The sequence below is a fragment of the Gossypium raimondii genome, chromosome 12 (assembly GCF_025698545.1).
Source record: "Gossypium raimondii isolate GPD5lz chromosome 12, ASM2569854v1, whole genome shotgun sequence".
In the NCBI taxonomy this organism is placed as follows: domain Eukaryota; kingdom Viridiplantae; phylum Streptophyta; class Magnoliopsida; order Malvales; family Malvaceae; genus Gossypium; species Gossypium raimondii.
Window position 1 is genome coordinate 50,087,888 of NC_068576.1, and position 26,360 is coordinate 50,114,247.

The window sequence follows — 26,360 nt, forward strand, 5'->3', positions numbered from 1 at the left end:
ACCATTTCAAATTTTAGCTCAATTGTAGACTCAATTATAACAACCCGTTTTCAGTAAATTTGAAACAGTAGTTTTGGAACCATAAATCCGAGTTAAAAAGAAAAATTATTTTAATATTATTGTATGGTCTGCATTATGATAGGAATAACGTATGAAAATTTCGTTAAGAAAATCTTACCGATTTCAAGTTTAATTGCTAGAAAGGACCAAATTGCATAAAGTGCAAAAAGTTGAATTCTAATAGCTAAAGGGATTAAATAACTATGGAATTCAAAACTTGAGGTCCTTATATGGAATTAGACCATTAAATGGAGTTATTAGATAATTATAATGACTCATCCATGGAAATTCAAGAAAAGGATGAAATTGGAAAGTTGAAAAATTAAAAGATGATAAGTTAATTAAATGAATAAAATAATTTTATTTTCATCACCATCCCCAAATTTTCTATGGAAACCCTAGCTAAGAGAAAGAAATTCAAGCAAGCTTAATTGGGTAAGTAATATTGTCCCGTTTTTAGTAACTTTTTAAATGGACCCTATTTTTTGTCCCAATCTATTTTTCAGACCTATATTTTTATCCAAACCCTCCCACATTTCGGGCGGGCCTTCAAGTCGGGTAGGGTGGCCCGACCCATGATCAGGTCTAGTGGAGCGAGACGGGTGGTAAAGCAGAACGTACCAATTGTAGAGTGGTAGTAAATTTAACAATATCTACTCCGTCATACTCTATTGCCATCCCTAGTAGTAGTAGACTTCCTTCTCAAGCATTTGTATTGAATTCAAATCCTAAAGTCCTCATTATTGTGAGAGTTTATCCGAATATCACCCCAAACTTATTTCGAATCCTAAAATTGTTATTGTTTGAAAGTAACATCTAAAAAAACACTTTAATTTTGCATCGCAGCTATTAACTCAATTAAAAATATATATATCCTTATTTTTCAAAATTAATTATATGATTATTCAACTAAAATTTCAATTATTATTTATATTTATTTTTTACAAATATATTTATCGCATAATTTTATTTTTCTCGTATGCTATGATATAGTATTATTAGGCTGTATTGATTATAATTTTTCGGTAATCCTATAAATATAACTATGTATTTATTCTAAAAAATCAATGTGGCGTTAGTCAAAGAAAACAACCGCTTGCACTACCCCTGTTGCCAACCCTATTTTTCCCTTGTTTTGTACAGAAACAAGCGAATTCTCTTTTTTGTTTTAAAAAATTTGAAAAGTAAAACCGTAGAAGATATTGGTCAATCCAATTCTCTGGCTCTCTTTCTCTCTCTCTTCAGAGAGTTCTTCTTTGAATGTCTCCGATCTCTTTTTTTCTATCAGTTGAATGCATAAATAAATAAAAATCTTCAGAAGTTCTCTCAAATTTCAGATCTAAATCATAGAAGTACTTTTTCATTTCCCCGTAATTTATCCGAAGAGAGATAAAGAGAAAAGAGGTTGATAAATCGAGAAAAAAATGATCACAATTCCGTATTTGACCGCTCTAACCACGTATTTCAGCTATGGCCTTCTCTTCGCGTTTGGCCAATTCCGTGATTTCTTCAGGAACATCTTCGATTGGTGGCACGCCAGCAATCTTGAGGTTCTTCTCCCGCTTCTTTGCTTTTTTTTTTTTAAATCGTTTTCTTAATAGAATCCCCATTATTAGATTAGATGCTGCTTCAAAAAACTGCGTGGATAGAAATGAAGTTGCATGACGATTTTTTTTGTTTATTTAAATTCTGTAGGGATATGCGCCGATCTGTTTAGGACTTGAAGATTTCTATATTCGGCGCTTGTATCTTCGTATTCAGGTATTTCCTTTCTTTTCTTGAAATCGTTCGAGAAAATCAATGTTATTATCTAAATTTGGTTACTGATCTTAGTTTATTATTCTATTCTTTCCTTGAAGCACTTATTCTTGTTCGTATTATCGTTGAAGACTAAGTTAGCTCAATTTTGATCTTAAACAGTCTGTTTGCAACTTAGCTGACTTTCAGTCGCATGATTGTGCTGTTAACATGTCTTACATTTCACCTCCATAGGATTGTTTCGGAAGACCGATAGCAAGTGCTCCAGATGCTTGGTTTGATGTAGTGGAGCGCTACTCCAATGACAATAATAAAACATTGAAGTGAGGCTTCTGATGTGCTTTCATTTTTCAATCCTATTTGAAGCTCCCTTTAACTTATTCTACAGCCATTTGTTGTATAACTTTGTTTTATTACCGCATTTGTACAATACATAGAAGATATGGAATCTAAAATTTGTTCTTCTTAGGTGAATTGCTAAATATCAATGTCACAAGCTTACGCTGACTATTGTTTTCTTGCTTACAGGCGAACTGACAAGATAAGTAGGTGTCTTAACTTGGGATCATACAATTATCTTGGCTTCGCAGCAGCCGATGAATATTGCACGCCCCGTGTAATTGATTCATTATGTAGATTTTCGGCAAGCACTTGTAGTACCCGTGTTGAAGGAGGTATACATTTTTAATTTTGTGCTGTAGTCTGTTTGGTCACACACCCAGTTATCTGAAATCTTTGACTTTCCTTTTTCCTACCAGGAACTACAACACTGCATAAAGAACTGGAGGAATGTGTTGCGAATTTTGTTGGGAAGCCTGCTGCTGTAGTCTTCGGCATGGGCTATGTGACAAACTCTGCTATTCTTCCTGTCATAATTGGAAGGGTATAAACACAATGTTAGCTTGAGTGTACATGTGAAAATTTCATATATAAACTTTCTTCTGGTCATTTCTCTCTGATTATTGTCATTATTATTTTTCTTTGCATATACCCACAGGGAGGATTAATTATTAGTGATTCATTAAACCACAACTCTATTGTCAATGGTGCTCGAGGCTCAGGAGCTACTATCCGAGTTTTTCAACATAATAGTAAGTTGTATGTGGTATTTGAAACTTAATAAATTTATTGATGTATAATTATACTGATATAAGTAAATTACTCTTTCTATTTAGCTCCTTCTCATTTGGAAAAAGTTCTGAGAGAACAAATTGCTGACGGACAGCCCAGGACACATAGGCCATGGAAGAAGATAATTGTTGTCGTGGAGGGTATTTATAGTATGGAAGGCGAACTTTGTAAACTCCCTGAGATTATTGCCATATGCAAGAAGTACAAGGTAATGCCAGTTGATATAACGATCATTTTTTTATGATTATACTGTTAGCTTGTCCTAATTTCCTTTTCTTCACTCAATTAAAGATCAATTAATAAATGGAAAAGAAAAAAAAATGAAATAATTTAGAGCTGTTAGACACTAAACAAGGTTGAGTTACCTTCACCTGGAAACAGCTAATTCTACATATATCTTGTTTTATAATGATTTCCTACAATTACATAGACTTGTCCGACTACTTTTGTAATGCATTTTCTTACATAATTTTGTTTCTAGACCTAAATCTTGTGTGTTCATCTCCCCTTTGTTTCAGGCTTATGTTTATTTGGATGAGGCTCATAGCATTGGGGCTGTGGGAAAAACTGGAAGAGGCGTATGTGAACTCTTAGGAGTGGACACTGCTGATGTGGATATCATGATGGGAACTTTTACAAAATCTTTTGGGTCTTGTGGTGGTTATATTGCTGGATCCAAGGTTTGTTGCTTTGCTAATTGCTAACGTCTCTGGATCTTTTAAAAGTCACCTCGGATAGTTGTCATTTTTGTTATGTTCCATTAATTGTCAAGCTCAATTTGGATGATCGCATGAATTGGTCCTACAAATCTCATAAATAATACGTTCCCATGTCGATTCAGGAACTTATACAATATCTTAAGTACACATGTCCTGCTCATCTATATGCAACATCAATATCACCTCCAGCTGCACAGCAAATTATATCTTCAATAAAGGTTATTCTTGGAGAGGATGGTTCTAGCAGAGGTAGGATATCACGTTTTCTCTCTCTAAGACTATTTAACTTCTGTTGTGCTTTTCACATTTGGATCATCAGTTCTTTTTGTGATGACTTGAGGAGGCTTTTTTGTATTAATTTAGGCGCTCAAAAACTCGCAAGGATACGTGAGAATAGCAACTTTTTCAGGTCAGAACTACAAAAAATGGGTTTTGAGGTCCTTGGAGACAATGATTCCCCTATAATGCCTATAATGCTTTACAATCCGGCAAAAATCCCTGCATTTTCTCGAGAGTGCCTTAAACAAAATGTGAGCTGCATCCAATTTGAGCTGTACATGAAATTGCATCGTAATATCTGCCATTCATTATTGCTATGTTCACAGCGCATGCATCACTCTGTACAAGGTGTTCTGACCAGTTATTGAAAATGTCCTGCTATCACAGGTTGCTGTTGTTACAGTTGCTTTCCCTGCCACCCCACTACTTTTAGCCAGGGCACGTATTTGCATTTCTGCCTCGCACACCAAGGAAGACCTTCTTAAAGCGCTAGAGGTAATTACCCAATCTGCTTCCTTCTTCCCTGACTGTATATCGGAGATCTTAAATAGAGTGCAGTATGTAAGGGTTCCAAAGTGTTATCCGATATTGTTAATGATAATATCTTTCATGGCAGGTTATTAGTCAGGTTGGTGATATGGTGGGCATAAAATACTTCCCTGCAGAGCCTAATAAGCAGCAGCAGGACCAGCAACAGCAGCAGCCCGGGAAAGACACAATCAAGTTGGACTGAAGGGTTTTCGAAACAGGCTGAAGTTGAATTGCTTGCTTTGATTCTAGCAGGTACCGTAAAATTGATGTTTAAATAGGAATTCTTCGTCAGCCGCAATGTTTGATTGTTGTAATCTCTCTGAAAATCAGGGGGAAATTTGTTTGTAGAACCAAATAGCCTGGGCATTCTAAGATTTTCTTACGTGTTTGTAGCAGTACTTATCACTGCGTGTTTTGGACATGATCTTCTTTGGATTTTTATTCAATTAATGTATAGGGGTACTAATTTAATTTAATTCAATTGGACTTTTTGGGTCAACCAATAGGTTACTCATACATTGTCGTGGAGTTTAGAAACTCGAGCAGATATATGAAGCTGGTACGTATTTCTGTGATTAGGAGTATAATCGAATCAAGTTTGAGTTGCTACTGTTTGATTCAAAATCGGAGGTTTAAATCTCTGACTTGCATCCAATCCAGTTTTATTTTTAAAACTCAACTTTTGTTAAGGACAATATCGTTGACATGGTTATTTAGTGGAAAAAGAACAACTTAAATGGCATTTGGTACTTTTTCATCTCCAGATTCCATAGTAATGTTATCATTAATAATTAAAATCTGTGAAGAGTTATATTGATATGTTTTGTTTATTGTACAGTTGAGGACTAAGAAATAAAATAAATAAATACAATTTTTAAATAAAATTTATTATTAACAAAAAGGTAGTTGATTATTATCAAACCTGTAATTCAATATATGACAATGTGTAAATGGTGGATATTGACCAAAATGCACCAAAGGTGAGATCACAATTTTTGGGGAAAGACTGCTTCATCATATAAATCTTAACATCTGCCAGAGAAAGATTTTAGATCCCAATAACATATTCACAGCAAATTTCATTGCCCGCACAAGCAAGCTTGCCAGTAAGGAACTTGGGGAATTCTGATGATGCTTGCCTCCCTCATTTCAGCTTCGGTTTTAACACTGTTCTCACCAAAACAGATTTGAAAGCAATTTCCTTTCTGCATATAAATCCTTGTTCACACATGTTTCTTGACATATACTACAAAAATGCCAGCTCTATTCTTCCCAAGAAGATATGAACGATATACAACAAATTCATGCATATGCTCAAACAAAGATCCACTAGAACTGGCTTTGCTTTAAATGAAGGTGAAATTATGAGCAATGCATTCGACAGTTCCCACAGCAGGACGAGCTAGGTCAGACAGGCAAAAAAATCGGCACAGAACTCGACAGAGAAAAAGAGTAAGCCCGTGAATACTTCACACAACTACACATATTAAACTGACAAAGAGGATAGAAGCTCCAGAAAACAAACTTGGATTTCCTTAAAGACCACATAGATTAAGCTTTTCATGGTTGCTCCTCTCTTCAGTAATACCTATCATCAATTCATTAATTCAAGAAAAAATAAAAATACAACTATGGCAGCAGTGGGAAGTGTATTCTTTTTGTTTGCTTGTTTTTTCTTCACTGAACCAAGATGTTTACAGACCAGAATGTACTCACAAAAGCATAAACTACTTTCTTAATTAATCTAAGGGAATGCATAAACTACTTTCTTAATTAATCTAAGGGAATGCAAAGATATCACTGTTTCACAAGCACATTTTTTTACCAAGGTGTGCTAGGGAAAGAAATAAGTTAGTTAAATTAGAAACAGATATCCATGCCATAGAATTTTAGGCTATAGAAAGTTATGATACCTTATGGAACTTTAGGCTATATAAAGTTGCGATCTTATGCATAATCAATACGAGATAGCGTATGATAAAGCCTAACCCAATGAGAATTATGGCCAAAGTAGTTATCCACTTGCCAACTACAGATGTACATAACCATGACAACTCAAGGAATTTCAGGCTATCAGAGATTCAAACATCATTAATTATACTAAAACACAATTTGCAGAGAAGTTATGGGAGACTAGGTTAAAGTACTTGAGAAGTGAATAAATATACTCCCAACAAGACGTCCGAAGAGCACAAAATATCGATCTTCACTATAAATATTCCATGATACATCTTTAGCATCTAATTACGAAAATACATATTAGATTGCATTATCAAGAAGAATAAGAAAACGATAAGCATATGATTGAAATCACTTTTGTCAATCACTTTCCTTTAACCAAAAGAAAAGCTGATATTATCTCATTGTTTTCCATTAAAGTTCTCAACAATAGTTAGCACAATGCACTGCAACGAATTTGCAACACTAACAAAACAAAAAAAAACCCTACAGATTCTCCTACTTTTCACTACAAAAAGAAGGTAAAAGATATAAAAAAGCTAATAAGGCTCAAAGTCTTACATCTCCATGGCTGATAAAAATTGTGCTTTCAGAAACCCTGTAACCATAATTCAAAAACGTCAGGAAAAGCCTTTGCCAAGCTTCTGGATTGCACAAAACATTTTCCTTCGAGAACCAACTGCATTTATTCCCATATCCTTCAAATCCTCTAATGTCAACAATGGCAAAATTTCATCGTCCACTTCATGGATTTTGAAAACCGGGGCATACCTTCCTAACCCCAAACTATTCAACCATATTCTAACCGCATCTTCCTCACACCGTCTGATTTCGGTATCTGATGGCCCAGATAACTCCACGCCATCAGAAACCCGAGTCCGAATTGGCCTCCTGTGATTACTCCCATGATAAAGAACTTCCCTTTCATTGCCATCCACCAGCAAATTATCCAAAGAATGTATCGGACTGTGGTCTTTCATGGGACTTTCCGAGTTCTCCAACTCGAAATCATCGTTATCTTCGCCGCCACTGTATTTTTCCTCGGTTTCCACATTATTGCTGTTAGTGTTGTTGTTGTTGCCGTTGTTATTGACGTTTCCGCCGCCGGAATCGTCGAATTTAGGAACCCAATTGGATCGAACCCGTTTCGTAGCGGGGCCCCGTTTCTTGAGATCCTTGAAACTCCAACTACCAATCGCAACGGCGTCCAAATTGGTGTTATTGTTAGCTTCTCTTTCGTTATCGAGGGTTTCGTGGTTGGCGTTGAAGTCGGTGCTGAGGTTGGTTAGGGCGCGAGTCTTGGACGATTTAGCAGTCGCAGTGGCGACTGAGGGAGTTAAGGAGAGACGGGGTTGGTGTTTCCACTGCTTGGAAGCGGCGGCGGAGGAAGAGGAGGACGAGCGTCGGAAATGAGAATCGTAAGGTTGGTCGCCGCCGATGTCGCCTAAGCGAACGCTGGGACGTCTCTGGCGTTTGGATCCAACGGTCTCGGATGAAGCAACCGCGAGGGGCGCCGCGACGCTGTTTAGAGGGGCATCCGATGGTTGTATATCCACCATGTTTATTCTCTCCACCGAATTGGTAATGGAGGAGAGAGAAAGTGAAATAAATGAAGTGAAAAGAGAGAGTGGGAAATTGTGACCTTGGATTTCTGACACGTTTCACTCGTTTCCTACTCAAAGGGAAACAAAGTTGAATGATGCTTGAATCACTATTACATCTTACTTATCTTCACTTCTTGTTTGTAGTTTCAAAATGTTTCAGTTTTTGCTATAAAATCACATCCAAATTCAAAAAACAGTTCGCATAAGTAATTTAATTTTACATCTTATATATGTACGTTTGACTAAAAATTATCAATTATGATTAATTTATAACTAACCATACGGAAAAAAAGAGTAATATGGCTAGAAATCAACCCACTTTGCCCACATGAGATTTCAACAAATTTCATGGAAAAAAAAAGGTCATCTGATGCAAAGCAACAATGACTTGAGAATGTTCTTTGCAATTTCAAACCCTTTAATGGCTAGAAATAGAAATGAAATTTCCTTTGCTTACATTCTCACTAAGAAGTTTCCGAGTTCCAAATGAATGTTCACACTTTTGCTTCTTTTGATTTTCATGGAACACCGTGAATGATATAGGACCCAACCGTAAGTCTTGGGAATTATGTAGCCAGCTTCCAAAATCCAATAAGATCTCATCAATACAGGTTAGACTCTATTAGCACTGAAAAGTACAAACGAATGCGGACACCAAGTTTCGTAAACTTGACCTCCTAATCTATGCTTTGCTTTTTGAATAAAGTGAACTTAAAAGGTAGTGCAGCCTGAATATTCACTCCCTAAAAGAATCTTTTAAATCAGTATGCTTGGTGTAGATGCTTGAAGTGTAGACGGTATTGCCCCCCGATTTTTTCATCCTTTAATTTCTCTGTGAACTATGTCAAGCAATAATTTCACAGATTTTGCCAATTACCTCCAGGCGAGGTCGGTCAAGCGAGGTTTAGCTTGGATTCAATCAGCAGGAACTGTGCAAAGCTGACCGTGTCCAGGATTGTGCTCCAATGGATACATTGTTGTGCCTTTCACAAATTTTTGATGGTCAACAGCAGCCTTTCTGAGACTAGAGATCGACATATGTTTCCTTTTAACTTGCTTCTTCAATATCGAGCACGAACTAAGCAGATCTTCAGATCCAGCTCCAACCCTCCTGCAGAATTTATTAAAGAGTTTTACACTGGAACTTGCTTCTTTAACTTGCATTTATTACATTTTCAGGAACACAACCTTAAGCTGGAATACTTAGTTACCAACTTGTCATTATATCAGAATTTATCTAATCACACTGTGCTAAGCACTCTCTTAACATTAAACGCCATAAAAGACTCTTGAGAAACAATATGCAAATGCAGACAGGAGTTAACATTTTTACACTCTGTTAGTGTGTTTTGTGTAGCTTCTATGCAGTTTCTCTAATCTCAAAAAACACTGATGAGTCAAATAGGTGCTTTTAGAGATGAACATCGAGCTTTTGCAAAAGCTGAAAAATGAGATTTCAGAAGCTTGCATGATAAAAACTGAATTCAGTAGCAAATGACCCATAACAGGAGCAATGATATCTTTGTTCTATAGTAGCTTAAGGTTAGTAGTATATTCTCAAACATTTGTTTAGCGGTTAGATCCATTATCATCACAAGCAAGTCCCCAAAACCATGAGCAAATCATGTGTCGTACAACATAGCCTCTGAATTATCACCTATTATTAATTACTGTAAACGGAAGCAAAGGAAATAGTACCTCAACAATTTCTCTGATGCAATTCTAGCAGCTCTAATAGCACTTTGACTTGGCACCCACTTCACAGCTCGGTTTGGATCCGACCGCATAGGAGAATGGATTTTGATTAGCTTAAAAAGATCAGATAAAAGTTTGTCAAAGATATTGATATCTCAAGACTAATTGTGAAAGGATTGTAGGTACATCAGAAAAAAAGTAAACGAGATTTTGCGTCTCTTCCTACTAATAGTCATACAAAACAGAACTTCTCTTATTATTAACTCAAAAGACCAAATCCACATAAAGATTTCAATGTGAGAGAGGGAGAGAGAGCATACACCCAAACACTCCATCATCTGGTAATAAGCCCTGCCATGCAAAGGTGTGTGGCCTTTCCGAGATTCTGAGAAATATCTAGTCCTGGAAGAGCATCAAAATTTTTTTTCGGTCACATAAAAATAATTAAATTGTTAAGTTGCGAAGAAAAATAGTTAAAAGGAAGAGTACCATTCTTTATAACCCGGATCCACAGTGAAACCATACATATCCACCGAATCACATATAGAGAGAGCAAATTCAAGAGCCTTAAGCCCTGTCCCTTTTGCAGCTGAACCAAAGGATGCACCTAGCATGAGATATACAGGATTTCTTATTGGAATGTCCTGCATAAAAAGAAAAAGGGAAGCCCTTTTAAGTTTATTTCAGAAGAAGGGGGAAACCATGGCAACAAAGATAAAAGACATCCCCCAAAATTCCATCTGTCAGTTTTAAGCCATTAATACTTTCAACAACAGTCATGCACATGTTTCAAATATAATGGATGTGGTTAAGCAGTCCATTTTTCATAACAAACTTCACAAGTTTTAGCAGGAACAACAAGATATTCTTTTGTATCATTTTGGAAGCAAAAATGATAGGCAACATGCCCATAGCCCTAAGAAACAACTATTTCTGAGCCATTAATGAAGTTAAATCACAGGTCGATAGACATATATTAAGAGAAATATCATAATCAAAGAAAGAAACTAGATGGAATATACTAACCAGAATCATCTGGTTCATAATGTCATGAATTGTAGTTTTGACTATCAAGACCTCCTGCCTTGTTTCTATAAAATTCAAAAACATAGCATACTTTCAGAATTATGGAAGCATAAAAAGTAAAGAACAGCAACAATGTCAATACCATCTAACTCTACAACTTTATCAAGAGCTTTGGCAGACCCTCTGTTAAGAAGCCGAAATGAACTTTTCTTGCCCACATATTCTGTATAGTTCTGCATTGAACATTTCAACATATGAAAAAATTGTGAGAGAAATTAATTAGGAAAAAGTGAAAGCTTTATGACTGCAGCTCAACCTCAATAGGGGCACCATTCTCTCTAATGACAACATCATAGCTATCTATCTCTTTCCCAAACCTCGTTTTGAGAAGATCCCCAGAGTTGCCTATAACAGCACACCGGCCAAACTGCCTTGGAACATAAGGGGGTGTTTCAGGGAGGACAAGTGAAAGCTTTTCCATGCACAAAGTTCTATTCTTACAGTTGTTCCTATAATACAGAAAGAAACTCCATAAAACTTTGCGCAGCTACATTGTATCTAAGTGACACGGCCTAATAATCCAGCATATGAAGTATATCCTTTTTAGACAAGATATCAAAATAATCAGTATTTTCACAAAATTCCTTTCTTAACCTTATTTATGTTATAAATGCATACAGTAAATAAAAGCAACTATTTCAAATGCTACATTCACAAAAACCAATACTCACAGAAGCACTCCTTTATTAATCCTCCGCCATGCGTACTCCTCCCAACCATTTGGTAAAGCATCAATGAACTCCCTAGTGAGTATTGTAGTACTATTCCTCACCTGACCAACAAACTCGCTAAATAAGAATCAACAGTAAAGAACCATAAAAAAAAGCAACACATTATACCAACAAAACTCCAAACCGAATGCAGAAACAAATAGGGAAATCACCTGTTCCCATGTGGCAACTGCTTCACAAAGATTAAACTCAAATGATAAGCCTTCAACTTCTCCAGTTTTAGGGTCCTTCTGTTTACATAAATGAATTTTTCAATCAACAATACTACTCAAAAAAATCGCCATCGAGTAAAATGTAAATTAATAGAATTGTTAAAACAGAAACCTACCCATTTGGAGTCAGTGTCGCTAGGATAGGTTAGTGTTACTTGGCAATAATCTTTACCACTTATGGCTTGTAAACCTAATCCATTTTCAGTCTGTATGAAATGCAATAAACCAAAATATACCATTAAAAAGAACATAAAAGCACAACACAAAATCAAATTCGATTTTATTTATAAAAAAAAAAGAGAGAGAGAGAAAGAAGAAAACATCAATTCCACAAGAATTCCAACACATCAACACATTTCTTAAAAAAATGAATGTACCCAAATTAATATTACTGACCACACACTTCTTAAAACCGCTTTGCAGAGACTGCAGTGCTTGCCAATCTTCATCTGTCAGCTGATAATTCCCATCTACAAAATATAAAAACAGAAATACAAATAAGTGTGTGTGTGTGTGTGTGTGTGTGTGTGTGTGTGTGTGTGTGTGTGTGTGTGTCAGATACGTACAATGAGTGGAGAGTCCAGTGATGTAGATGATAATGGCTGAGAAACCAGAGACTAGAGTCAGCAGAAAACCCAACTGCAAAATCTTCATTTAAAGGGGCTTTTGAGAGATAAATAATGGGAAATAGTTGTTGGGTTTACAATGTTCATTCAATGGAAAACAAGGATTCTGTAATGAATCTGAAGAAGCAAATCCCAGATCGATTTTCCCCAGCAAACAGCGTGTGAAAAGTGATCATAATAATTGAATTAAAATAAAATGAGTCGTCGAATCTAATCTAAACGCTGCGTAATGGAGGCCCAAATGGATTTAAGGCGGTATTTGGTTGTTGGGCCACTGCTCAAAATTCCGTCCTAAAGTGAGCAGAGTGGGTTTTTGCAAAAAGCCTAATTCATGGTAAATGGGCTTACAGTAAAGCCCTTGACCTAGAATCAACTTATTTGGGCCCTAAGTTTTTTTTTAACAATCTCATTCTAAACATATCTGTTATTTTTTACACAATGTTTAAAATTATTCATAGCCCTACTCCAACTCAACCCAACCCAACCCATTAATAGGAAGATAATACGCTTTAGCACACTTAAACCCACGTCCTCCTACATTGACAACAATACCCATGCCAATTGAATTAAGACTCAATCGACCCTTTGACACTAAGTTTAATAAATGAGAAAATAATATATTTAATGCACATATTATATTTGTATCTAAAATTTTGATATAAAAATGAATTAATACAAAAAATATTAAACATATTTTTCCGATTAAATTTTAAATCAATTAGTATGCTTGATGTTACAATAATTAAGAAATATGAATTTAAATACATATAAATGTATATTTTCATGGGTAGGTATTACTTCAATAATTCATGATTTTTTAAACTTTTTATCTTATATTTGACTTTTCACTTTCCATATGCAAAAGTTGGTATTAGATGCAATACCATAGGTCAAATTATTGTCAAGTGTTCAAATACATGAATTATTGAAAACAAGTTATATAATGATGCAATAAAAGTTGATATCTAGAGATTAAAAAAAAAAATCTCAATTTGTTTGTCTCTCATACATATATATGTTCTATATTCTAACATCAACCACATAAAAGTTCATAAATTATTAATATTATATCAATCAAAAAACGAATGAAACAGTGCACAAGCAAAAGTCGATTTCACTGTTTTATTGAGCAAACAAGTGTAGTCTCTTTCATGGAGGCATGGGCACCAACCCTAGGAAGCAACTTCTTCTATGTCGCCTTCGCATTAAATCTTTATATAAACACCGGCCACCCCTCCGGAAATGAAACGTGGCATTACCGTCGTTATTTTAGAATTATAGTTCTCTCTAGTGTTTACCGTACCCGCAACTACGAAGTGAATCTCGTTTTCATGGTATACGTTGGACCACCATCCTTTGCTGTTCCCCGTCAAATATTTGACTGCATGGTCGACGTCTTCACCCATTTCATGATGTGCTTTGCATGTGAAATCTCTCGGAAGGGGTGGCCCATTAATGTCTAACATTGAATGTTGCATGCAAAAACACTGTACCTTGATGGATGAATCTCTCAATCATCATTCGTTTTCGATTTGGATTTCATTGCTGAGCCATAACAGGCCCATCATGTAAGTAAAGATTGATCTTCCCTTTGTGGGGTAATTGTCTGTTTTTATGCTTATTTCTGTCTAAAAACATCGTGGCTGTGTTGCCAGCTTGCTGAGAAAATGCTTTTTGTTTTCTAAATGGTTACAATGTAACAAAACCTTCATGATATATAATATTATAATTCATATGCATATGGTTTTACAGAGATATTTCTTCTGCTTTGAATTCAGACACGTCCGACAGTGGCTCAGATTGTTGAACATACACAATGCTCGATCACTATGCTTCAATCCTAAAACCGAGTTTAACCTGAAAAAAACTTAATCCACCCCTTACTCGAATTTCATTGCTTCAAAGTTGATGTGAATTTATTTTCTAAATGGATAAATGGTGCAAATAAATAAAATGGAGCTGATCTTGCAAAAATATATATACATATATGTATATATTTTATGATAGAATAAACCCAAGACCTTTGAAGTAGAACAACATGTTTGAGTACTATAATATTACTCGTTTTACTCTTCCAAAACCAAGATCTATACGTTGATTAGTGGTGAAGGAACAACATTTTTGAGTTTACATGAAGTAGAACAGAGGCGGCCTGATGAGTGGGAAAGGAGAATTCCGAACTTCAACTTAAGTCCTGTTATAAGCCTATAAAATTTTATTTACATTGATGCATAATTGGAACTAGTTTAAAAGACAATGAACTTATTACTTTATGAAGATCATTTGCTTATTATCTATTACTTTTCCAATGCACTGATGAAATTACTCAACAAGTAATTTGCAAAGATGAGCGTAAAATTTTCTGGAGATTATTTGACATTGATAGCATCATATTTTGAGCGTATTCAAGAACGTGGATATTTTTACAGTATTAAGCTATTTATGAAAACTTAAATCACATTGAAAGTCTTGTTCACATCATTGCTTAGCTTGACTCCAGCAGGAATTATATTCATAATGAGTTGCTAAAATCTTCATTTGGTCAAAACATTCCAACTAAGAAAATTACAACAGCCGATGAAATATTCCGTAAGTTGCAACTGATTGTATATTTTGTAAGTGGCATTAATAGAATTCTTCCTTGGTTGCCAAACGAAAACATCAACCATCAAGGGGAGGCAAGGCAAGGCTAGCCCATAGGTATTTCACATAATGAACTCTTGGATTGGAGTTTTGGAGAACAGTGGAATAGAAAGCTTTCGAAGTATGGTTTTCTGATTTGGAGTAGTCTAGAGAATGGCCTTGCAATAACTAAAGGAACTCCACTCATTGATCAGATTCCCAGTCAAAAACTCTACTATTAGAATCGATCTTCCGCTGCCCTTATTTACCAAAAAAAAAAGATTGAAATCTCTATCTTCTTCAATTTCTTGACAACAAGAGCATGAATGCCAAAAAGTTCCTCCAAATCACGATTATAGGCAGTTACAAGTAGGGCTAGAAGGCAATAATTATTTTGACATTGTGGTTGTATTTGGTGTTGGCTAAGGGGACTCATGCCAAAAACTAATATCTTCAATGTTGTAGCGTTAGATCCACTTAGTAAGTAGTGCTTGATTCTAGAAATGTAGTCTAATTAGTTTGAGCCCTCCTTGCACTGCAAATTTATTCCAATTTGGTTATAAGTAACTTTCTCTTATTTCACACATCTTCTCTGAAAAAATCTCTCATGAGTTTATCTAATTGAGTTTCCACCATTTCTGACATCTTAAATAACATGTAAAATAGTGATAAGCTCACAATCCCCGACTTAATCAAAGTCAGTAGACCCCCTAATGAAGACATCTTAGCCTTCGAACATTGAACATTTACAACACATATATTAACCATTTTTGCATCAAACCCAGACATGGCCCGTAAACGACGAGTTTCCTCTTCCACTTCACACACACACACAAAAGAAAGATATCCGCATCCCGTTTTCAAATTTAATACCCTTAATGAACTTCATCTACACCGCTTTAATCTTTATGAATTACAACACTCAACGCCTCAGCAATCAAATCAAAATGCAAAGGCCCACTCAACATTATCGTAGGCCTTCTCAAAGTCAGTCTTGAATGTTGAACCTTTCAACCCCTTTTTCGTAGCATGTAATGTATGGTTCCATTTGCGATCAATGAGCTATGAAGAAGCTGCCCACCAAAAGTCTCCTTGATGACTTTGCCCATTACAAACTTTTGCAATAATTTTATACAGAGACAACCAGTTGTATTCATTAAGGGAAATGGGCATCTTGACCTTCAAGATTAGCATCATAAAAGAGTGGTGGACTCACTTGCATATAGATCCCCCATGAAAGCCATAATTTCTCAATTAAGGAACTCCCGATATGTTTGGCCAAACTTCATATTGAACCCGCCCGAGAACTCCTGCTCAAGATATTTGATGTTGCAATCTATTAGGGTTAATAATAAGTCAGTAATAATAGTCAGTTAATTAGAGGGTTAGTAATCAGTTAGTCAGTTAGTCATTATTGTTAGTTTTGGTATCTCTCCATTGTATTAAATACTAGTTGGTTTTCTAATGAATGATAAGAGAGGTTTATTTTCTGATATGATATTAACATGGTATCAGTGCTAGAAAATTTTCGTGGGGTTATTTGATAAGTTTTCTTTCTCTTTTCTTTTCTCATGGCAGATGAAACAGTGCCCAATGGTGGTACACCACATCATTCCTCTAATGTTGACGGAGCAGATAATACACAAGGCTCTCATAGCATGGCTTCACAACCGGTTCATTATTTTACCAAACACGATACGATTAAACTTGGGGAACATAATTTCTTGTTGTGGAAACGTCAAATCTTGTTGATTCTTGAAGGTTATGATCTTGATGGGTTTGTTCTTGGTACAACGCCAATTCCACCCACTCATATATCCGACTCTGATGGACAATATGTTGATAATCCATCTTTTCGGCTTCACAAGAAGCAGGACAAATTTTTAGCCTCCTGGCTGATTTCCACGGTGACAACTGAAGTTCTGGAGCATCTTCCGACGGCGAAGACTAGTTCTGATATTTGGAGTAGCATCGAGAGAATATTTGGGGTGAAGTCCGGTGTTAAGCTTTCCAGCATGCGTCATGCGTTATACTTTCTCAAGAAAGGCAGTTTTTCTGTTAAAGAGTATTTGGCCAAGGTGAAAAGTCTCAGTGATAGTTTTACTGCTGCTGGTAATGTTGTTAGTGAGCACGAACAAGTAAGTATCGTTCTTGCTGGACTTTCATTAGAGTTTGAGTCGGTTCAGGTAGTTGCTTCTGCCACGACAATGTCTCTTGAATTGTTGACTGAGATGCTTTTAGACTGTGAAGCACGACAGTTGGCTTCTTTGATTGATGTGCCCTTGCAAGCAAATTTGGCAAATCATCAGAATGGGGATAATAGTGCACGATCTAGACAATCTAATCCTCCTAAATGTGGTCATCAATAATGTAGATATGGCCAACGGGGACAAGGACGAGGTTGGTCGCGTGGTAAACCTCGTGGTGCAGGACGTCAGTGGTCTCGATCCAGACCACAGTGTCAATTGTATGGCAAGATTGGTCACTTGGTTCAAACGTGTTATCATCGGTTTGATGAGACTTTTTCAGGGCGCAATTCTAGTCAGCCGATGGCAGTGAATTATCATCAGGTTCAAGATCAAGGAAATTCTCATCATGTTAATCCTTGTTCTCATTTGTCTTCTCTTGCAGCTCTTTGTGTCAGACTACTGTTTCTTCTCATCCTGGCCCTCGTCAGTGTTCATCTCCTGCTCCCGATCATTCGTGGTATCCAGACTCCGGAGCCACTAATCACATCACTCCTGATGTGCGTAATCTCTCAACAGTAACTTCATATACAGGTACACGGCGAGTCTCTATGGGAGATGGTAAGGCTGTTTCGATTGCTAATGTTGGATCCCCCAGCATGAAGGCTGGTCATAGGCTGTTGCACTTAAAGAATGTTCTTCATGTTCCTGATGTTTGCAAAAACTTACTGTCTGTTGGTCAGTTTACCCGGGATAATTCTGTGTATTTTGAGTTTCATCCGTTGTTTTGTTTTGTGAATGATATTTGAACCAGGAGGACACTTCTAGTGGGCCGCATACATGATCGTCTCTACAAATTTAATACTTCTCAGGTGCTCTCAAATAATGATAGTCAGTCTTGTGGGTCGACAATATATGCTACTCAAAGTGTGTCTCCATTTATAATATGGCACAATCGACTCGGACACCCTTATAATTCTGTCCTAGTGAATGCCTTACGTACTTGTAATATCTCTTTTCCAAGAACTGATATGTTGTTTTGTTGTTCAGCTTGTCAGCTAGGCAAAAATCATAAATTGCCTTTTCCCTCATCGACAACCATGTATTCATTCCCTTTTGAGTTAGTGAAATCAGATGTTTGGGGTCCTTCTCATTTGAAGTCTAATAGTTGTGCTTACTATGTCTCTTTTGTGGATATGCATAGTCGATATACCTGGGTGTATTTTGTCCAGTCCAAATCCGATGTTTTCAAGTGTTTTCTTATGTTTCACTCAATGATTCAAGTGCAATTTGGTTGCTCTATTAAACAACTACAAACTAATTGGGGAGGTGAGTATTGATCGGTCTCCAAAGAGTTGTCTCGTCTTGGTATCCTACATCGGGTTACTTGCCCGCATACCTCTGAGCAGAATGGGGTAGTCGAAAGGAAGCACAGGCACATTGTTGACATGGGTCTGACTTTGCTTGCGCAAGCTTCACTACTGTTAACCTTCTAGACTCATGCGTTTGCTCATGCAGTGCACTTAATAAATAGGCTTCCCACTCCTGTTCTTCAGCAGAAAAGCCCATATGAGGTATTGTACAAGAATCAACCTATGTATGCTCATCTTAAAGTTTTTGGATGTGCATGTTTTCCAAATTTAAGGCCTTATCAGAATCACAAGCTTAACTTCCGGTCTCGACAGTGTGTTTTTCTTGGAGTTGACAATAGTTACAAAGGTTACAAGTGTATAGATCCGGATGGGCATATTTTTATCTCCAGACATGTTGTTTTTAATGAAGAATTGTTTCCCTTTGAAAAGGGAGATTTCTTTCATTCTAAGTCTATTCAGACTACTTCTCTACATCACAAGTCTGTTCTTCCAATGGTGATGGGTACAGGATCCACTTCATCCATTCCGCCGATTGTAGAACATGGTGCTTCTCCTCCTTTGGTATCATCTAATAGACAGTCGGCGTCATCTCATGAGACTAGGCGTTCTCCAATGTCAGGTTCTTCATTTGTCGTTCGTCATCCTTCTTCTTTTGCTCAACAGTCCATGTCATCTAATGAAACACGGTGTGCGTCATTAAATGGTACTTCAGCTATTGTTCCTAGTCAACCTATTATGCCTATGAACGTTCATTCAATGCAGACTCGGTCCAAGAATGGGATCTTCAAACCTAAGGTGTTAGCCACAGTTCTAACAGAAACCGAACCTGTTTCCATTCTCGAAGCTTTTCAGAGCCCTGCCTGGTCAACTGCAGCTCATACTGAGTATCAAGCACTGCTTGCAAATCACACCTGGGATCTTGTTCCACTACCTGAAGGGCGTCGAGCGGTCGGTTGCAAGTGGATTTTTAAAATCAAAAGACATGATGATGGCTCAGTAGCTCGGTATAAAGGTAGGCTAGTGGTAAAAGGCTATCTTCAGGAGGCTGGGGTTGATTTTCAAGAAACCTTCAGTCCAGTAGTCAAGCCAACAACCATTCGGGTTGTCCTAGCTTTAGCTGTCTCAATGGGGTGGTCTCTTCGCCAAGTTGATATAAACAATGCTTTCCTTAATGGAGACTTACATGAAGAAATATACATGTTACAACCACCGGGGTTTGAGCAACATGGTTCCAATGGTTAACAGTTGGTTTGTCAATTGAAGAAGGCACTCTATGGGCTTAAGCAGGCGCCACGAGCTTGGTTTCACAAACTCAGAAGTTTTCTTGAGAATGTGCAATTCACTAGCTCGAAAGCTGATAATTCTTTGTTTGTTCGAAAATCAGGTTCTCAACTTCTATATGTCCTTATATATGTCGATGACATCATTGTGACAGGGACGAATTCACAAGAAATAGACAGTTTTGTTAAACAGCTCGATGATCAATTTTCACTCAAAGATTTGGGGAGGTTGAGTTACTTCTTAGGCATCGAACTCAGCTATACCAAGGATGGAGTTTTCCTCAGTCAACGAAAATATATCCTTGATCTTCTTGCACGAGTGTCCATGGATAGATCAAATGGTTCACCTACACCCATGACGACGACTTGCCATTTGACAGCTACTGGAAGTAACCCTATTGAAGATACTCGTCTATACATAAGTTTGGTTGGCGCATTGCAGTATGTAGTCATAACAAGGCCAGACATAGCATTCTCGGTTAATAAATTATGTCAATACATGCATAAACCAACAGAACAACATTTTAAAGCTGTTAAACGGATTTTACGGTATTTGAAAGGCACCTTGGACCATGGTATCCAGTTGACTAGATGTCGAAAACTTCTGCTCGAAGGGTTCTCTGATGCAAGATGGGGAGTTGATAGCGATGACCGACGTTCCACGTCCAGTTACTGTGTTTTTCTTGGAGGAAATCCGGTTTCCTGGGGTTCGAAAAAGCAGCAGGTAGTCTCCCGTTCTACAGTCGAGGCGGAATATCGAAGTCTTGCTCATGTCTTCACTGAAATGATTTGGATTCAGTCACTTTTATCTGAGTTAAGAGTCACACTTAAAGGCAAAGCGTTGGTATGGTGTGATAGCTCGGCTGCTGTCGCAGTTGCTGGGAATCTGGTGATGCATTCAAGGTTCAAACACGTGGAATTAGATCTTTTTTTCGTTCGAGAGAAGGTTGCACAAGGGTTGTTTCAAGTTGGCCATGTTCCTAGCCATGATCAAGTTGCAGACGTATTGACAAAACCACTATCTGCAAATTTATTTCACAAGTTTCGAACCCGACTTAAAGTTTTTTCTTGTACTAACAAGTAGAGAGAGTTGAGTAGTATGAGGAATATTAGGGTTAATAATAAGTCAATAATAATAGTCAGTTAAGAGGGTTAGTAATCAGTTAGTCATTATTGTTAGTTCGGTATCTTTCCATTGTATTAAATACTAATTGGTTTTCTAATGAATGATAAGAGAGGTTTATTTTCTGATATGATATTACCACAATCCTTCCTATATTTAGATTCAACATTTAAATTTTATTAAGAGGTTAAGAACAACAAAAATATGCAAAGGGATGGCCCAACCAAGATTCTATAGAGGAAGGCATCTTAGTCTTTGTCAAACATAAACACTAATAATTATATTATCCTAATAAATATGAAAACTTAATAAACATGTCAAGAGAAAATATTTGCTAATGCATTGTATTGCTGAAAAACCTATTCTTTACAATTACAGTAAATGTAAGTATATAATATCGTAAATTTGTCCTTTGTACCAGATTGGATAATAGAGACAAAAAAAAACGTTGCAGCAGACTTGCGACGTGGCTGTGATATACAGCTAATAAAGATAAACTACTTTCCTTGATGTAATTTCAACCAATGGATTAAGAAAAAAAAAAAAAGCTTTGCCCATGCTGTTTTGCCGATAAGTCTTCAAGATTTTAGACAGGCAAAAATTTCAAGATTCTCTTTTGACACAGTTGCACCATGTCTTTTAGTTTTTACAATAAATCCAAATTTCATAGGATAATTACGATAATTCATTACATTAATTATTAATATATCTCTTTTTCCCCTTTTATATAAATTCTTCCTTTTGCATGTTAATTTTAGGACTATGTTTATAGAAATGTCACAAATTACAGTTTCTAATTACACAAATCTCATGTTTATAGCTTCTTATTATTTGCATTAATTGATTCTTAAACATTTAATATAAAATTAGACTCAATGATTTACGAGTGAGTATTAAAAGTAAATCTAAGGCTGAAAATTAATCAGGATATTAAATTGAGTATGAAAATAAAAATTAATTAAATACGAGAAAATATTTGGTACATTGTTAATGAAATTTTAGTCTCCACAAGTAGAGTAGTGTTCTACAAGGGTATAATAAAATTAAAAAAAAGGACCCATGATAATTTTTTAAGGCTGTTTGTAAAATAAAAAATCTACCGTCAATATGTACCAAATACTAACTCAATTAAATACACGTGTTTATTGAGATATATTTTAAATTTAAAAGATAAATAAATTGGACACATATCATTATTGGTGAAATTTTTTCTTTTACGGACAATGTAATTTACCAATATCATAGTTTGCAAACAAAATATATGAAGAAGACAGATTAAAATATTAATGAAATAAATGGGGCCTTCCAATCCCTTAAATGACTCTTTTAAATATAATAATATTATTATTAGAAGAAGAAGAATAAGGAGACAAAAGAGAGAAGGCATTTCAATGGGGAAAAAGGGACCGCGCCATGCCGGTTTGCTCCTCTTCTCCATCCATTTGGTCCCCACCCGTTTGGTCCCAACCAGAGGCATGCAGGTTCTCCGCTGCACCCTCACCTGGTCCCCCCCAAAAGTTGCCCGAACATGCCCATATACCTGGGTTTGAAACTTCATATCTATAATCTTCACATTGCTATATATTATACAGTCTCATTCTAGTACAGGATTAATTGGACTACAATAAATAATTAACCGATGATATAAGCAAGTACCAATCAATTTTGAGATTCAAATATCCAATTCAATGAATGTTACTCCTTAAAGATTCCCATCAAACTAACATGTTCCATCAACCGAAAACATAAAATGATACCCTCCTTCATTTCTTTGCTTTCTTCCTAATATTCTGTCTGTCTTGTTTTATTTTGAATTAGAACTCTTAAGGCCATGCATGCATGCATGCACCCTCCTTTCCATTGGTTTTGAATTTGATTGAGGAGAAGTTTGGGAGAATGATTAAGGTTGTTAATTGTCATTTCCTTCTTTACAAAATGGTTATATGTTCGTAGAGTTAACAGTTTAATTACTCTATTATTATAAAACTTCCAAAGATTCTTCTATTGAGAAATTATTGTATGAAATAGAGGCGCCATGTCATCTCGTATTTATTTATAATTATTTAATGATATTTTAGTCACTTTTTTCATATTATTAATATATAATTTTAGTATTTTTTTAACTTAAACTTCGAACCCGAACCCCGAACACAACCCTAAACCTAAAACTCGAACCTTGAACCCCGAATCCTGAATCATAAACCCTAAATTTGACATTTTGGTTCAAGATTCATGGTTTGGGTTTGGGGTTCAAGGTTCAGGTTAAAAAAATACCAAAATTATGTATCAATTGTTGAAAAAATTAGATTTTTGGAAGCTTTGAGGCATATTCTTGATTAGTAAAGGTGGAGATTTGAATAATAAAATTATGGTTTTATATTTTACCCCATGAGACCTTTATAACGATATATTATGCGCTCAAAATATTTGAGTGATGAATGAGAAATTGATACTCAAAGTAAGCCACTTATGAATTATATTGAGGAAAATGGAAAGTTTAGTCCCGCATTGACTGTCGTGCTTATCTAGTTGTTGTATCCTGGGAGATAGTCGACCAACGTTTCTCCAGCACCAAAGGAGCGGCCGAATCTGTCTTAAGGAAACTGTGAAAACAGATCTCAACTACCAGTCGGTTTTTCCTGCCTACCTACAGGTATAAAATTTCGATCCAGATTTTATTTCCAATTTATGCTTTTCAAATTATATATATATTGTTCTAGTTCGATTTTGTGATTTAAATAAATATTTTACATTACTATTTATTTCACTAATGTGTATGTAACATTAATGAAATTAAAATATTATTAAATAATTAAAAAGAGATACAGAATAACGTCATACTCTTATTTTATACCATCCTTTCTCCTATCTATATATTAGGAATGTGAACTTATTTTTGCTTACTTGAGAGGAAGAATCAGAATATTTGAAATGACTGATATTTTTGAGATAATGGTACCTAGCTTTTATTTGGTAACTGTGTATTTTATTTGTGACAATGGTGTTTAAGGTGTTTTATATTTATATAAATTAATTTTTAATGTTATGTGGGTTGTACACTATTTTACACTTTTATTTTTAAATTTATTAAATAATATTTTGTAATTTAAAAAACACATTTATATTAATAAATTAAAATTAATTTAATTTATAATAAAAAGTGATTAATTTTGAAATGTATTTACGAAAATCAAATAATGTTTTAAAATTAATAAATAATAATAATAATAATAATAATAATAATAATAAACAACCAATAGTGAAATATTAAGTGATTAGATCAAATAAATAAAACATAAAAATTAATTTATAAAAATTCAAAAATAATTAAAACAAATTAATTTATAAAAATCTAAACATATAAAATTAAATAATTAATTATCTATCATTTTATTTTTAAAAATAATTAAAAGTTGGTTTATATAAATTAAAATAAATAATAAAATCTAAACATATATAATTAAATAATTAATTACCTATCAATTTGATTTAAAAATTAAAAGGTTAGTTTCGCGTTAATAACCGCACTAAATAATTATTAATTGATCCACACAATATTTCAAAACACATAACACTGACTATGGTAAAAAGAAATCATAATTGCACAAGTAAAATTAAACTAGATAATAGTAATTTATCAGATATTAAATAATAATAATTGAAAATATAAAATAATAAAAATTTATACATTTTTTGGTGATGGAAACAAAGCCTATAAAATAAGACTATTTTTTTAATTCTTTAGTTGTTACTTGAATAAAAATGTCTAACTAATACATCTATTTATACTATTAAATTTTAATTTTAATTGGTATATAATTATAACACTAATTAAGAGATAATTAAACATGTGTAATTTAAGATGAATTTGAATGTAACTAAATAATAATAATTGTAAATATATATTTATAATTATTTTATATTTTATACTAATATATTACAATGTTATCATATTTAAAATAAAATAAAATTTAATTTATTGTATAAATAAAATAAATACATCTATTTTATAAATAACTTTTAATAAAACATATGTTTCAGTTTTATGTTTTTAAGAATTTAAAATTATAAAAAATTTACATTTCATTTATTTATTCTAAATTTATTATTGTTTAAGATTATATTTTAAATAGATTTTGATATTTTATTTATATTTTTTGAAAAATCAATTATATAATTTTAATTATGATAGGAAAGACTAAAATTTAAAACTATAAATATAAGATTAGTGTTTTATTTCAAAACAAATAAAAAGTGATTTTATTAATATATTTTTTAATAATTTTTTTATTTTTAACATAAACAGATAGCTAATTAATTTTATTTTTACGTTTTGAATATTTTTACAACACATTAATAAAATAGTTTCTAGGATATTAATATTTTAATTTATTTATATTGTAATATTAAAGTATGTTTTTATTAATATAATAAATATTTAATAAATTAATATAAATTTAAAACTTTAAATAATTCAATAAAATATATATTTTACATTATTTAAAATTTAAATTTATTTTGATCATTAAATTAATTTTCTTTTAAATTTTAAACTTAATTCAAAATCAGACCTATTTCTTTTATTTTGCTTAAATAATAATTTATACTTAAAGTTTTTAAATGTAAAAATATTTTTTTATTTTTTATTTTTCTATTTTATTTGTATATTAAGTCCTATTTTAAAATTTAATAATATTTTTGTTGTATTAAAAATTATAATAACTTATTATGTTATTTTATTTTAAAGAATATTTTAGTTTTTAATTAAATAAAACTTATTTATAAATTTATATTAAATAGATAAAACTAACTTCTGCATGGAATACTAGAATCGTTACACTCATGATATGGGTGAAAGAAAAACTTGTTTATATATATATAGTTATTATCTTTTAAAATTTATTTAATAGTGAATAAAGGTGAAATGATAATTAACTTGTGTTAGAAAATTAGATTTTGTACTTCTGTCACACCCACAATGTGGGTGAAAGATAATATTTTAAACATATTTTCTTTTAAAATTTGCTTAAGATCAGTAAATATAGGTGGCGTGATAATAAATTTGTATTTTAATATTATTGAATATGTATTTGACTCTTGGATTTGTAATTTTTTCATTTAATGATGATATAAAATGTGAAAAGATAAAAGTTTCATTATAATAATATTAATTATAATTTAAAATGAGTATTTCTGTAATTTCATAACTGAGCTGGTGAGTCGGGGTGACACCAACTCAATAAAGTGCTTAAATATAAGTACTAGAAATCCTATAGACGTCGTGTATGCGTGTGAAAACTATGATGTGTGTTTAAAAATAATATAAAATAAATAATGAAACTTAAATTTTGAAACTAATAATAATAACACACATGCAATATGCAT

At 34.1% G+C, this 26,360-nt stretch overlaps 3 protein-coding genes across 7 annotated transcripts; 1 reads left to right on the forward strand and 2 right to left on the reverse strand.

The window, feature by feature from the left end:
- Positions 1-1,161: 1,161 nt before the first annotated feature.
- Positions 1,162-4,954, forward strand: LOC105764823 (long chain base biosynthesis protein 2a). Its single transcript, XM_012583590.2, has 12 exons — positions 1,162-1,610; positions 1,756-1,821; positions 2,053-2,141; positions 2,347-2,492; positions 2,577-2,701; positions 2,816-2,909; positions 2,994-3,157; positions 3,468-3,629; positions 3,791-3,917; positions 4,032-4,198; positions 4,335-4,442; positions 4,564-4,954. The coding sequence occupies exons 1-12, from the start codon at positions 1,485-1,487 to the stop codon at positions 4,678-4,680; spliced, it is 1,491 nt and encodes a 496-aa protein (XP_012439044.1). The 5' UTR covers positions 1,162-1,484; the 3' UTR covers positions 4,681-4,954.
- A 302-nt stretch (positions 4,955-5,256) lies between these two features.
- Positions 5,257-8,227, reverse strand: LOC105764825 (uncharacterized). The gene is made up of 2 exons (XM_052625608.1): positions 6,999-8,227; positions 5,257-6,066 (listed from the first exon to the last, which is right to left on the reverse strand). Exon 1 carries the CDS (start codon positions 7,994-7,996, stop codon positions 7,058-7,060), a length of 939 nt encoding a protein of 312 aa, XP_052481568.1. The 5' UTR covers positions 7,997-8,227; the 3' UTR covers positions 5,257-6,066; positions 6,999-7,057.
- Positions 8,228-8,475: 248 nt separating this feature from the next.
- Positions 8,476-12,561, reverse strand: LOC105764824 (sialyltransferase-like protein 2). Of its 5 annotated transcripts, none has more exons than XM_012583592.2 (13): positions 12,470-12,545; positions 12,332-12,367; positions 12,143-12,235; positions 11,882-11,971; positions 11,706-11,783; positions 11,494-11,594; positions 11,079-11,271; positions 10,905-10,995; positions 10,763-10,827; positions 10,226-10,380; positions 10,057-10,138; positions 9,740-9,849; positions 8,476-9,152 (listed from the first exon to the last, which is right to left on the reverse strand). In XM_012583592.2, the coding sequence occupies exons 3-13, from the start codon at positions 12,212-12,214 to the stop codon at positions 8,957-8,959; spliced, it is 1,233 nt and encodes a 410-aa protein (XP_012439046.1). In that variant the 5' UTR covers positions 12,215-12,235; positions 12,332-12,367; positions 12,470-12,545; the 3' UTR covers positions 8,476-8,956. The 5 variants fall into 5 exon arrangements, with proteins under 5 accessions (XP_012439046.1, XP_052481566.1, XP_012439045.1 ...); XM_052625606.1 differs by having other exon boundaries at positions 12,162-12,221; positions 12,470-12,493; XM_012583591.2 differs by having other exon boundaries at positions 12,162-12,235; positions 12,332-12,561.
- Positions 12,562-26,360: the final 13,799 nt, after the last annotated feature.